The 13,903-nt window shown below is 41.8% G+C and overlaps 2 protein-coding genes across 2 annotated transcripts in view; one reads left to right on the forward strand and one right to left on the reverse strand.

Moving 5' to 3' along the window:
• The window catches only part of ACOT13 (acyl-CoA thioesterase 13), an 18,368-nt gene extending 17,301 nt beyond the window's left edge, over positions 1-1,067 (reverse strand). Inside the window, exon 1 of the mRNA XM_063450494.1 lies at positions 792-1,067. Coding sequence (XP_063306564.1) covers positions 792-875 — 84 coding nt within the window. The 5' untranslated portion in view covers positions 876-1,067. The remainder of the gene's footprint in view (positions 1-791) is intronic.
• Positions 1,068-1,511: 444 nt separating this feature from the next.
• On the forward strand, positions 1,512-13,186 carry TDP2 (tyrosyl-DNA phosphodiesterase 2). The gene is made up of 7 exons (XM_063450495.1): positions 1,512-1,719; positions 3,061-3,176; positions 5,852-6,025; positions 7,075-7,166; positions 7,996-8,114; positions 11,026-11,196; positions 12,848-13,186. The coding sequence occupies exons 1-7, from the start codon at positions 1,567-1,569 to the stop codon at positions 13,127-13,129; spliced, it is 1,107 nt and encodes a 368-aa protein (XP_063306565.1). The 5' UTR covers positions 1,512-1,566; the 3' UTR covers positions 13,130-13,186.
• Positions 13,187-13,903: the final 717 nt, after the last annotated feature.

A 13,903-nucleotide genomic window follows, 5' to 3' on the forward strand; every position in this document is an offset into this window, starting at 1 on the left:
CTTCATTTTGATGGCAAATGTTGTCACCAAAACAACTTTAGCTTAATTAAGCAGTTTTGGTTTATAGATCATGCCCCTGCAATTTCAATGCTCAATTTTCTGCCATTTAGGAGTTAAATCACTTTTGTTTCTGTTTATGCAGCCCAGACCTCATGAAAAATCCACTGCTCTGTAAATTAAACTTTAACTACATACAGGAGGCTCTTGCAGGGTTTAGCAAGCTATTAACTGAGCAGGAGTTAAGAAATTCTAATTTCTAAAGAATTTGGCATAAAGGAAGTGTAAAGGTGACTCTTTACAGGGAGTGTTTAGGAAGGCTGTGTACAATACTTGCAGGGACTTGTGACTAGGGCTGCATAAACAAAGTGATTTAACTCCTAAATGGAAGAGAATTGAGAAGTGAGATTGCAGGGGCATAAATTATACATAAAAACTTCTTCATTAAGCTAGTTGTTTCGGTGACCATAGTGTACTTTTAAAGTGTTTTCTGAGGGAAATAGACATTGCTAATTCTCAGAAAATGACAATGTTTAAATTTGTCAGATTAGTGGGATAAAAGATTTGCAACAAAAACCACTACATCAAGATGTAATGGTTTTGGTTGCTTAGAATGTCCCTTTAACATACTGTTTATTTCTATGAAGAGGTAAAGTCAAATTAACAATTTCAGTGGCACTTTAATAATGCATACTACTGTAACACAACCCAAAAAAAAACATGTTTTGTATAGTCATGTATATTAAATAATTACCTCCTTTTTGGTAAAATTACCTGCTGCCTATGATTAATACCTTTTGCAAGACTCGATCAAATCCAGGGCTATCGATCATAGTCTTCATGACCATGCGCAGAGTATTTGTACACAGGGAGCTCATGGCTTGTCAGTGGGAAGAGTAGCAGCAATAGTCAGCTGTCAAACGCCCTACACACAGTGCTCGTACACAGTGCTCCTTAACGCATGGTGACTCCAGGTCACCTCCAAAGAAGCTCCCTCCTGGAGTGAGCAGAGTTCAACTCACAAGAGACACAGCAACACTGTACAGTGGGCTCCAGAGCTGCTGTTTCTAGCTCTAATCTCCCACAATTACAGTATAGATGTCAAGGCAGCCATTTTTGTTGTGGGCAATGGAAAAAAAAAAACAGCTTATATTTTTCCCTTTCTTTGCGTTTTACTTTTTTCTTTTGTTCGCAGACTCTTCCGGGCTTTACATATACGGTGAATACCGATATGCAGATAATTAGTCTGTATTTTTTTGTTGTTTATTAGCAGAATTTGCAAACTGTGCATACGTCACACAGAGGCGCCAGGGCTCAGGCGTCACATTAACGCGCTGTAACCATGTAAACCGAGTCAGGCGCGCGGGGTGTAACCCTGAACACGTCTCATGGATTCCTCTCAGCCAATCAGACAGCGGTTTCAGGTGGGCGGGGATTGGCTGTTTTTTTATAGCTGTCACACGGCGGGCGCGCTGCTATTGGATGAACAGAGTGAGTGACAGCGCTGGTGAGTAGGTGGGTGGGGCTGCGCTCTGGTGACGCACTCTTGCCGCTCTGGTACCAGTCGGCATGGATGTGTCCGAGGAGTTGCGGGCGGCGGAGGGAGATGGGGCCAGGGTTGCCGCCGAGAGGGAGCAGCAATGTGTTGAGTTTGCCGGCATCGCGGGCTGTGACCGGGCAGTGGCGCAGTGTTTCCTGGCAGAGAATGACTGGGACATGGAAGTATGAGAGCCGAGCCGCCCATCACAGAGTCCTTACTGCCTCTCACACAGCACAGAGACAGACAGACTATCCCCGGGTCTCTGGACTGCCTCTCACACGATGCTCAGCCAGCTGTTATGGCAGCTGCGAGTCATGGGGAAATCTAGTTTAAAAGCATGTGGGCTACCAGGATTGGCTCTCACTAGCCCAGGCAATCAGTTCTCCTCCAGCTGCTGCCTAGGTGGCTACCAGCCCTACACGGTGATGGCCTGCTCAGTGCATAATTCACGGGAAGCAGTTAATCAAGAGGGGCACCCATAAAGAAGTTATTGGTGTCCGCCTGTGACCCCTGAACTAGCATTTTTGTTTTATATTACAGCGGTCCCTACAGTAATTATAAAGCGCTAACAAATTCAGTAACGCTGTACAATATAGACGTGGTAATGTAGCTTGACCAAGGTACTAATGCCTGCTTCCATTGTTGACATGCACTAGCTGTGCCAGGTAGTTGCCTGCAAATTATAACATTAAAGGGACACGATAGTCACCAGTGCAACAACATGTATTCCTGACCCTATAGTGTTAATACCACCATCTAGCCCCCGGGGCCCCTCATGCCTTCATAAATATAGTAAAAATCTTACTGTATTCAAGCCTGAAGCTGTAAATCTGCATGCTGTTAGACTCAGAAAAACAAGCAGTCTGCTGACATGTGGTAGCCTGATCCAATCACAGTGCTTCCCCATAGGATTGGCTGAGGCTGACAAAGAGGCAGATCAGGGGCAGAGCCAGCATGATTCAAACACAGCCCTAGCCAATCAGCATCTCCTCATAGAGGTGAATTGAATCAATGAATCTCTGAGGAAAGTTCAGTGTCTCCATGCAGAGGGAGGAGATACTGAATTACAGGATGCTGTGCACAGGGCTGCCCTGTGCTCTGCTGACAGCATATCCGAGTGGATGGAGGCATACTATACCTCCATCAACTCCGAAGTCCCTCTGGTTCACTCTGAGTGACTGCAACTGGAGGTGTTCCTAGCTTTCAATGTAAACACTGTATTTTCTCTACTTGAGAGACTGCAGGGAGCTATAGTTCTCACCTGAACAACCTAATTAAGCTGAAGTTGTTCAGGTGATTATATTGTCCCTTTAAGTGCATCTGTCAAGTTCAAAACAGTATTGTGCATTTTTGGGAGTGGAAAAATATATAAACATTTTGAGATGTTCACCAAAGATATTCTGGGCAAATGTGTGAAAGATTGCTCAACATTTATTTACAGTTTATGTACAGCTGCTTCAGTATATTTGCAAATGCAGAAACTGCTATTCTAGTACAATCCTCCTCTGTGTTTTTGTTTGCAGAGAGCAATAAATTCATACTTTGAACCAGGGGTTGATCTGCAGTCTCAAGACAGAACCAGTGCTGAACTCGGTGACCCTTCTGTTAAACCGAGTATGCCTGTAACATCTGAATCCTGGCAAGTTATTCTTGCATGCTGTTTACTTTGCAAGTGTTTTCCAATTAACCAAACTTGGCGTAGGTTTATATATCTCTACTGAAAAATACATTTTATATTGATCTGTTCTAGTGTTTAAAGTTATCCATGTATTTTTCCCCTTTTTAGAAATCATTCATTCTGAGTAAACGTTTACTCCAGATTGGAAATGTTTTGTTTGTTTTTTTTTTTTTTTACTACAAAAAATAAAGCTGAAGAAAACATGACCTTCATGGGCACATTGTTAATTCCTTACTGCTTGGTTTTTCAAAGACCTCATCAGTTATTAAAGGAACAATATAGTCACCTAAACAACATTAGCTTAATAAAGCAGTTTTAGTGTATAGATGCCTTTGAGGTTTCACTGCTCAATTCACTGCCATTTAGGAGTTATATCACTTTGTTTCCTCCCCTGACTCTGACACAGCCTGCATGAAAAAAAACTTGTTTCACTTTCAATCAGATGTAATTTACCTTAAACAATTGTATTTCTTTCTCTGTAAATTGAACTTTAATCACATACAGGAGGCTCTTGCAGGGTCTAGCAAGCTATTATCATAGCGGGGGATAAGAAAATATAACTTAAACCAAACTTCAATAAAGGAAGGATGAACTGTAGATGATTCTTTACAGGAAGTGTTTAGGAAGGCTGTGCAAGTCACATGCAGGGAGGTGTGACTAGGGTTAATAAAGAAAGTGATCTAACTCCTAAATGGCAGAGAATTGAGCAGTGAGACTACAGGAGCATGATCTATACACCAAAACTGCTTCATTAAGCTAAAGTTGTTTTGGTGACTATAGTGTCCCTTTAACTACTGCCAACCATTCCAAACTTGCACTTTTTCATGTTGACAATAGTGTTGCAAACATATCCCACATGCTTAGGATTCACTGGAAGCTTGGTATTCACAGATCATTTCATGCACAAAACCACATAGCTGCAGATGACAGATTCCCTTTAATTATTTTGATACGTTGCCAGATTCTACAACTATTCCACATGTAAAACCCCTAACCCTAGCCCTAACAAGCAGTTTGTAAAAACAAAGACACCGCTCTGTAATCTGAGTATTTTGGGTATTCTAGAATGTTTTCACATTATAATGACATTTCCAAAAACCTATTCTCCCCACCCCATACCCCCCATTGCAGCAATGTTGCCACACACTAATTAATGCTTGCACTGTCAGACACATACATACTGACAGAAGCACACAAACTGAAACACATTACTGTCACACACTGAAACAGGCACATACGCATATTGAGTCTGCTCACCTGTTTGTAGAGTGACAACACATTCACGGCTGTCACTTACAGAACTCCCACTGCCAGTCACCCTCCATGGCTTTCTTCTCTGGGAGGGAGGGTAGCTGACATCTTTCATTTGTCATCCACCCACCTTTGCCATTCAGCCCAAGGGGAACCCTGGTACGTAAATTAAAGAACCCTGCTTGGTCAGAATGAATGGGAGGTCACCACCTCTTGGGAATCTACAGTCTTTCTATCTCTTAAAAACCGAAAAAGGATAAGTCACCACTATGTTGTTCCACAAAATGCCTACTGCCTGTACTCATATAACTTTTTTTTTTCCAGTGTTTAAATATTTTCTAAATCTTTGTTTAAATGTTCTCACTGTATTACCTAGATATTGAATGTGGCACATCTTGTAAGAAATCATATATGCTTGTGTTATCTATTCCTAAGTTTATTGGTGTGGAGCCGTGAAGCTGCAATTTAAAAAAAAAAAAGTTTCCACAACTTTTTCAAGACAATTATTAAAGTGCATTGACTGTTGCTGTCTTGTTTAAGATTAGAACGGATAAAGGAACTTTTTACAGAGGCATGGTCACACTGTTTTGTATGTTGTTGCTTTTATAGCCGCAAGTGGTGTGTAAAAATTACTTGAATTTCTTGCGTTTCGAAGACATCGAAAGACTGAGTACTCTAGCAGATTGAATTAAACTGTGATGTCAGGGGCACACGGTTGTTAAAGGACCACTATGGTGCCAGGAAAACAAACACTTTTTCCGGCACTATAGTATTAATAGGTCCCCGCACCCACACGGCCCCCCTCCCGCCAGGCTGAAGTAGGAGAAAGGGGTTAAAATCTTGCCTTTCTCCAGCGCCGGGCTCCCTCTGCGCTGGGGACTCCCCTCCTCCTTTGGACGTCATCGGCTGAATGCTCATGCGCGGCAAGAGCCGTGCGCGCATTCAGTCAGTCCATAGGAAAGCATTCTCAATGCTTTCCTATGGATGGCAGCGTCTTCTCACTGTGATTTTTACAATGAGACAGCCACTAGAGGCTGGATTAACCCATATGTAAACATAGCCGTTTCTCTGAAACGACTATGTTTACAGCAGACAGGGTTAACCCTAGATGGACCTGGCACCCAGACCACTTCATTAAGCTGAAGTGGTACTTTAACCATTTATAGAAATGGAACTATTCTAGTTTTTTTTTGTTTTTAAATTTATTTATTTTAAAGGCGTGTCAATTTTTTCTATAACCTCTGTTATAGGACTTATTTAGCTATAGTTTCATTATCACCACATAGGTTTAAAACAAGATCTCTGTACATATTTTGTATTAATTCCTTTTTAGTCACTGTGTTGGAATCTGGTGTCTTACTTCTGTACTTACTGCTTCTTTCTAGTATTGATCTGACTAATGATGAATCGTTGGTTAACATCACGTCATCTGGTCAGACTCCAGAGACCCAGAGTCTAGAAGACGAGGGACATATCTCTTTTTTGACTTGGAATATAGATGGACTTGATGAATCAAATCTTCAAGAAAGAGCTCGCAGTGTGTGCTCTTACCTTGCCCTGTAAGTAGATCTATATCCTTTTTTTGCATATGACAGCTCTTACTACTATATCATGATTTTATGCATTTACTTGACCCTTTAAAGAAAACACTATAGCTTTAGGAATATAAACCTTTATTACAAACTCTATAGTGTTCTACTCCATATTTATATTTACTCCCCAGAGCATGCACTTATTCTGAGCGTCATTAGACTTCTCAGTGAACTGTTATTGCCACTCCTGAGACTGGTCTGAAGTCTTCTCAGTGAAAAGTCTCTGACCATTCTTCTACCACAGACTGAAAAGTCTGTGCCAGGTTAAGAGGACTTGCAGTAGCTTCATATCTGCATCTATTGTAAGCTAGTTTTCATTACCTCCAAAGAAAATATGCAAAATAAATTCTTCCACCATATGCCTCCTGAGAATCTGAAAGTCAACAAATAGTTGAGTAATGTCCTTCATTAAAGGGGCACCTTAGGCACCCAGACTACTTCAGCTCATTGAAGTGGTCTGGGTGCAGTGTCTGTCCTCCTTAGTCCAGCAATGTTAATCATTGCAGTTTTTAGAGAAACTGCAATGATTACCCAGAAGTACTTGAGAAGTACCTCTAGTGGCTGTCAATCAGATACTTCCTGAGTCCTTACGACTCTGCATGAGGACATCCAGCATCTGAGAAAACCCCAAAAGGGGAGTTGGCGCTGGAATCGGGGGAGTTTTTCTTACACTATACAATCCCTTTAACCCCTTAAGGACCAAACTTATGGAATAAAAGGGAATCATGACATGTCACACATGTCATGTGTCTTTAAGGGGTTAAAGCCTTCACTAAATGAACCATTTATTCATATAGACATTTTAGCACAAAGTTGTAAATGTAGATCAACTGCCAAAAAAAACGAGGGTTCCAGCTAATTGTTTTACGTTACCCTAGAATCCCCCATATATGTAATTCAAATAGTTTGATTTTCAAAATTTGGCATTCTGTGATATGTGTAGGTTGCACTTTTCTCATATATTGCTTATCATTATGGAGTTAAATGAACAAATATATTTTCTTGTGTCAACACAGGTACAGCCCAGATATAGTCCTTTTGCAAGAGGTTATTCCACCGTACTATGCATACCTGAAAAAACGGGCTGTTAGCTACACAATCATTGCAGGTATCAAATGTTACTTTTACTGCAGGAAAACATTTTTACTATTGTTTAGGAGATATTGCCTCTCATCCCCAGACAGTGTTTGATCAGCCAAATATTTACTGGCACAGTTCCCCCACCCCAACAAATGAATGTCCCAATTAACATCTGCGTTCTGATCTATAGGCATAAAACTGTAATCAAGAGAGATGAAAAATCCAGAGATAGTATATTGTCATTACGAATACCTTCCTAGGAGTACTGAGAAATCTAATATTTGTCAAGCCAGAAGGCGGAGTATACCTGGCTATAGTAGACTCCGTTACACCCAAACCTCAGTTAAATGCCCTCTACCTCCTCTTTACAAATATAAATCAATAAGTCAAACGTGAAATCAAGAGGCAAGAAAATACAGAACGAGAGCCCCAATGTACATTTTGTTGCTCAGACAGCCCATCATGAGGATGTGATAAATTGCATCATGCATCCCAGGGGTAGACCTCTGCAGCAATTGGCAGGCGTTGCAAGGACTGGAAGCAAGAAATAGGCATTTTTCACATACTGCTATTGGACAAAAATGTGCTGCTTAAAATAGCTTGTGCATTAAATCTATGTATGCATCGTTGCCATTGGAAAGGACACTAGAAGTTGAGATTTGAGCCAGCCCAGCAAGAACAATATTGTTTATGGTAGAATAATGAATGTGTTGAATTAATATAAGGAATGGTTTAAACACTGGTATTTATATACAATAGATATGTACCACTGCAATAGTGATTACAATAGTAAGTCTTAATTGGATTGATTTTTTTTTTTTAAATACTATTAATTTATGGTCTATTTTGCATTTTAGGCAACGATGAAGGCTATTTTACAGCAATTATGCTGAAAAACTCCAGGGTGAAACTAATAAGTCAAGAAATTGTTCCATACCCAAACACCACCATGATGAGAAACCTGCTCATTGCCAATGTGAGTGTATTAATCTTCTTTTGATTTGTCCTACTGAGGTTTTCTTAACATGAAGGAGAAAAACTATAAAGTTTTTTTTTTGTTTTTTTTTTGTGGCCATTTATTTGACTGCTAATAACAAATTTAAGAATACCAAATTTAGAAAACACTCATTCTAAAAAGACCAGAAAAATAGCAAAAAATCCTATGAATATAAAGTACCGTATATACTCGAGTATAAGCCGACCCGAATATAAGCCGAGGCCCCTAATTTTTCCCCAAAAAACTGGGAAAACTTATTGACTCGAGTATAAGACTAGGGTGGGAAATGCAGCAGCTACTGGTAAATTTCTAAATAAAATTAGATCCTAAAAAAAATATATTAATTGAATATTTATTTACAGTGTGTGTATAATGAATGCAGTGTGTGCGTATGAGTGCAGCGTGTGTGCGTATGAGTGCAGCGTGTGTGTGTATATGAGTGCAGTGTCTGTATGAGTGCAGCGTGTGTGTGTATGAGTGCAGCGTGTGTGTGTATGAGTGCAGCGTGTGTGTGTATGAATGCAGTGTGTGTATGAATGCAGTGTGTGCAGGGCCGGTGCAAGGATATTTGCCCCCCCCATATGTCCTGACCTCCCCTCCTCCTCCCTCAGTGGTCCTTACCTCCCCACCCCCGTGTTCCTTCACCCCCCTCCCCCAGTGGTCCTGACTCACCCCTCCCCTAGTGGTCCTTACTTCCCCCTCCCCTCCCCTAGTGGTCCTTACTTCCCCCTCCCCTCCCCTAGTGGTCCTTATCCCCCCCTCCCTCCCCTAGTGGTCCTTATCCCCCCCTCCCTCCCCTAGTGGTCCTTATCCCCCCCTCCCTCCCCTAGTGGTCCTTATCCCCCCCTCCCTCCCATAGTGGTCCTTATCCCCCTGCCTCCCATAGTGGTCCTTATCCCCCCCCTCCCTTCCTCCCATAGTGGTCCTTATCCCCCCCTCCCTCCCATAGTGTTCCTTTTCTCCCCCCCTCCCTCCCATAGTGGTCCTTATCCCACCCCCTGCCTCCGATAGTGGTCCTTATCCCCCCCCTCCCTTCCATAGTGGTATAGTGGTCCTTATCCCCCCCCTCCCTCCCATAGTGGTCCTTATCCCCCCCCTCCCTCCCATAGTGGTCCTTATCCCCCCCCTCCCTCCCATAGTGGTCCTTATCCCCCCCCTCCCTCCCATAGTGGTCCTTATCCCCCCCCTTCCCTCCCATAGTGGTCCTTATCCCCCCCCTCCCTCCCATAGTGGTCCTTATCCCCCCCCTCCCTCCCATAGTGGTCCTTATCCCCCCCCTCCCTCCCATAGTGGTCCTTATACCCCCCTCCCTCCCATAGCGGTCCTTATACCCCCCTCCCTCCCATAGTGGTCCTTATCCCACCCCCTCCCTCCAATAGTGGTCCTTATCCCACCCCCTCCCTCCAATAGTGGTCCTTATCCCACCCCCCCCCTCCCTCCCCTAGCGGTCCTTATACCCCCCTCCCTCCCATAGTGGTCCTTATCCCACCCCCTCCCTCCCATAGTGGTCCTTATACCCCCCCCCCCTCCCACAGTGGTCCTTATACCCCCTTTTTTATTATTTTTTTTATTATTTTTTTTTTTATTATTTCTTATTTTTTTTTTTTTTTCGTCCCCCCTCCCTGCTTGATACATGGCAGGGAGGGGGGCTCTCCTTCCCTGGTGGTCCAGTGGCAGTTCAGTGGGGGGGAGAGGGGGGCTGGCAGAGCTGTACTTACCTGTTCTGCAGCTCCTGTCAGCTCTCTCCTCCTCTGCGCCGTCCGTGCAGCTCCTTCTATCAGCTCACACTGTAAGTCTCGCGAGAGCCGCTGCTCTCGCAAGACTTACACTGTGAGCTGACCGAGGTGCTGAACGGACGGCGCGGAGGAGGAGAGAGCTGACAGGAGCTGCAGAACAGGTAAGTACAGCTCTGCCAGCCCCCCTCTCCCCCGGTCTGTATTATGGCAATGCAAATTGCCATAATACAGACCTTGACTCGAGTATAAGCCGAGTTGGGGTTTTTCAGCCCAAAAAATGGGCTGAAAAACTCTGCTTATACTCGAGTATATACGGTATGTTTATAAATATGGGACTTTATTATATGTAGAAGTATTTAAAGAAAGCCTGAACTGTCCTGATAGCCATGTTTCCTTAGGTCAACTGTATATAGTTTAAAAGTACAATTTAAAATCTAGTGTTGTCACCTATTTGGGTCTCTGCATATTTTTTGCATAGACCTCCAATGGTGACATGATAGCTTGTGGTGCAGCATAGATGAACTATAATTTCCTAATGCTGTCCCCCATTGGTGCCATCATCTTCAATCTTGGCACTTCATCTGCCAGGAGCCCATGTCAGTGCTGAACCACATGCGCAAGAGTATGACTCATAAATATGGAGGATCCTGCAAGACAGCTGGAGCCTTAATAGATATTCTCTCGCAATGAGCGAGACAGTGCCTTATTCCCACGGCTGTTGCTATAGGCTTCAGTGGGTTTAATATGACAGATTTAGTTTCTCCGTAATTGTTCCCTAGTGGTAGACTATGCACCTTGAAATGTATAAAGTCTGCTTTTGCTATGAATGATTCTTAGAATCCACTTTGTGTATTAAATGTTCAGGAGAGCTCAATATTTCCACTCTTAACTAGCCATTGGTGAGTAAAAATTTACCTCTGGTGAGTGTGCCATAGGCTTGAAGTGACAAAAAAACAACTTTAAAGGCCTGGCTTGTAGTGTGGGACTTGACATTTTAAGCTCTGTGTATAACGTACGAATGCATTATATTTTATACAATGTTGCTTGTAAAATCCTCATGTTTTAAAGGTTCATAATATGTGCATGCATTTGCTATATTTGCCAAAAAAAATCAATGTTTTATTCAATTCAAATCAATTTGTATTCTTACAAAGGTTAACGTATCTGGGAATCATATTTGCCTTATGACCTCTCACCTGGAAAGCACCAAAGACCATTCAAAGGAACGTCTGGCTCAGCTGAATGTTTTGTTAAAGAAAATGCAGGAGGCTCCACTATCAGCCACTGTTATCTATGGTGGTGATACAAACTTAAGAGATTCAGAAGTGAGTATTTACATAAATATTCTCCATATTTGATGTTGGAGTCTAATCCTCATAAAATCTGATTCTCAGTGGAGAGTACAGTCAAGAAATTCATTGTTTATTCTTTAAATCAGAACTGTTTATTTTCCTAATCCCTTAGGCACATCTCTCAAATTTTGTCGCTAAACTATTTCTGGGTTCCTCCAAGCTCCGCATGAGCATTTATTAAACATGCTCACATTGAACATGCAGGGCAGGGCATTTCTATCCATACTTGAAAACTTCAGAGGCACTTTAGCTTTGGCAGCCCTTATTGACAGGTATGCATGGCTGCCTTGTAGTAGCCATACTGCGGCAGCTGTCAGCCTATTCACAGGACAGTTTGCAGTTTTCCAAGTAAAATACCATTGCATGCAGTAAATATTTTTTCCTTTGACATCACTGATCCTTGAAGCATTACTGCAAATCTTTGAAGTTATACAGCACTCTTATACAGTGACGGGCTTAGTCTGAACATTTTAACCTTGGCAATAAAAATAGCTACTTTGAGTGAACCTTTTAAGTGTTTCTGCCACTTTACATTTTTAAGGCAAAAAAGTACCCAACCACTAAACAACACCGCAACAAATAGCAAACCTACTAAACAGTGTGCCCTCTACAAACACCAATACAATAGTATGAATACAAAGAAGAAGTAGGGATGCATTTGCATCCCTACTTCTTCTTTGTATTCTCACTTTACATTTTTAAGACCGTGTAATAGTTAAAGGGGGTTGGAATTTTTTTTAATTCAACTTTTTTTTTTTTTTACTATAAAGGAATTTTCTGGACAACCACACCTTTTTAAGTGCTAAATTGTTCTTGAATGGTTCAACACAAAAGCTGCATCCAGAGGCACAGCTTTTCTAATCTCTTCTGCTTGGGCTAATGTGGAAGCTTTAGCGTGAGAACTGAAGAGGTGGCAGTGTCTGTCTGAAAGTCATCTGATGCTCTCAACCGTATATATTGCAGCCCATCGAGAGCAAATGTGTACATTTATATTTATTCGCAAGGAGTGGCCAGTAATAGACTGTCAGCTAACACTCTGAGCCAGTCACTGCCGCCTCCTTACTGCTCATGCTATGCTTCAACATGAGCCTGAGCAGAGAAGGAGAGGGACTCGTGTGGACTCTTCTATAGTGTTTACCATTTAAGAACAGTTTAAAAATTTAAAGGTAAGACTGGGGACTCCAGGCACCATAACAACTAAGTCGTATCATTCAATATTCATTTCAATTATGATGAATGTTGGGCACAAAATGCCAGTTGGCTTACTGTCTGGTAATGCAAGTGTACAGTGTTATCAGTTTGTATTAAATATGGTTTTTGATTTTACTATTTGGGAGAAAAGTGACTATATTAACTTTCAGTAGTAGTTTGTTCTCATTTAAAATTAAACGTTTCCTCTAAGAAATTGTATATTTCAGCGTTGACCCTTATCTGGTTATGGGAAACCTACAGGTTACACTTTCTGCAGGGCTTTTAGATAGGAGCCAAGTGTAATTTGCTTGTAAATAATCTGAGTGCGTAAAAAATAAACACACTATCCTGGACAGAAAGCACATTAAATATTACTAAAAATAGTCCTTTATATTGCATACCCCATCTCATAGCTTTTTATTACAATTTACAGGTTCAGAAGATTGGAGGTCTTCCAAGCAACATCTTGGATGTGTGGGAGTTCCTTGGTAAACCAGAACACTGTCGGTACACATGGGACACTAAAGTAAACAACAATCTGCGTGCCCCATATACCTGTCGGCTTCGTTTTGACCGGATACTGTACCGAGCCTCTGGTGATGGAAGTCAAGTAATTCCAAATTCCCTAGACCTTGTTGGTGTTGAGAAATTGGACTGTGGCAGATATCCTAGTGATCACTGGGGCCTGCTGTGTGATTTTGATGTGGTATTATGAAATATTGTATAAACATTTTAAATATGTAAATGGTAGTTTTTAATAAAGCTTTGTAAATAAAAAATAAAACAATTGGAGTGGTTTAAAAAGGCTGTGGTTTTGTTGTGCAGTTGACTTCAATTTGATTACCACAATATGATTTGGTTATTTTTAAATATGATTTAATATACAAGGTGGTCTAAAAGGATGAAAGGATGTACAGTTGAATCAATGAAATCAATCACAACTGGTTATATGGGTACACATACACACTGACACAATAAAGGGACACTAGGCACCCAGATCACTTCAGCTCATTGAAGTGGCCTGCGTACAGTGTCCCTTTTGCACTTGGTACTGCAATTCCATAGAAATTGCAATGTTTACATTGCAGCTCTGTCTGCCCTCACTGGCTGTCTACCAGACAGCCACTAGATGACTTTCTGAATTAAAACTGACCTTTTGTCCAGTATCTGATGCTGGACATACTCACACTCTGCACGAGGACCTCCAACATCAGATTTTTCCCCATAGGAAAGCATTGATTCTATGCTTTCCTATGTGGAGGTCTGATGTGCATGTGTATTAGAACCTGCTCATCGTGGGCGACTGAGAAAAAGGTGGAGCTGCGACCCAGTGCAGAGGGACATCGGTGCTGGGATAAGGTGAGTAAAGTGGTTTTAACACTTTATTTACCTGGCAGGGGAAGCAATAGTGCCAGGAATACAGCTTTGTATTCCTAGCACTATAGTATCACTTTAAATATCAGTGTGATTGTTTGAAAGAGTAGTGGAG

Source organism: Pelobates fuscus, chromosome 4, assembly GCF_036172605.1.
Source record: "Pelobates fuscus isolate aPelFus1 chromosome 4, aPelFus1.pri, whole genome shotgun sequence".
NCBI classification, from domain to species: domain Eukaryota; kingdom Metazoa; phylum Chordata; class Amphibia; order Anura; family Pelobatidae; genus Pelobates; species Pelobates fuscus.

What these genes read in the sequence shown, in the direction of transcription:
- TDP2 (XM_063450495.1), top strand. Translation starts at nt 1,567, where the DNA reads ATGGATGTGTCCGAGGAGTTGCGGGCGGCGGAGGGAGATGGGGCCAGG. An exon ending in TAGCTACACAATCATTGCAG is followed by an intron (nt 7,167 to 7,995) that starts GTATCAAATGTT and finishes TTTGCATTTTAG; the next exon opens with GCAACGATGAAGGCTATTTT. An exon ending in CAAACTTAAGAGATTCAGAA is followed by an intron (nt 11,197 to 12,847) that starts GTGAGTATTTAC and finishes TACAATTTACAG; the next exon opens with GTTCAGAAGATTGGAGGTCT.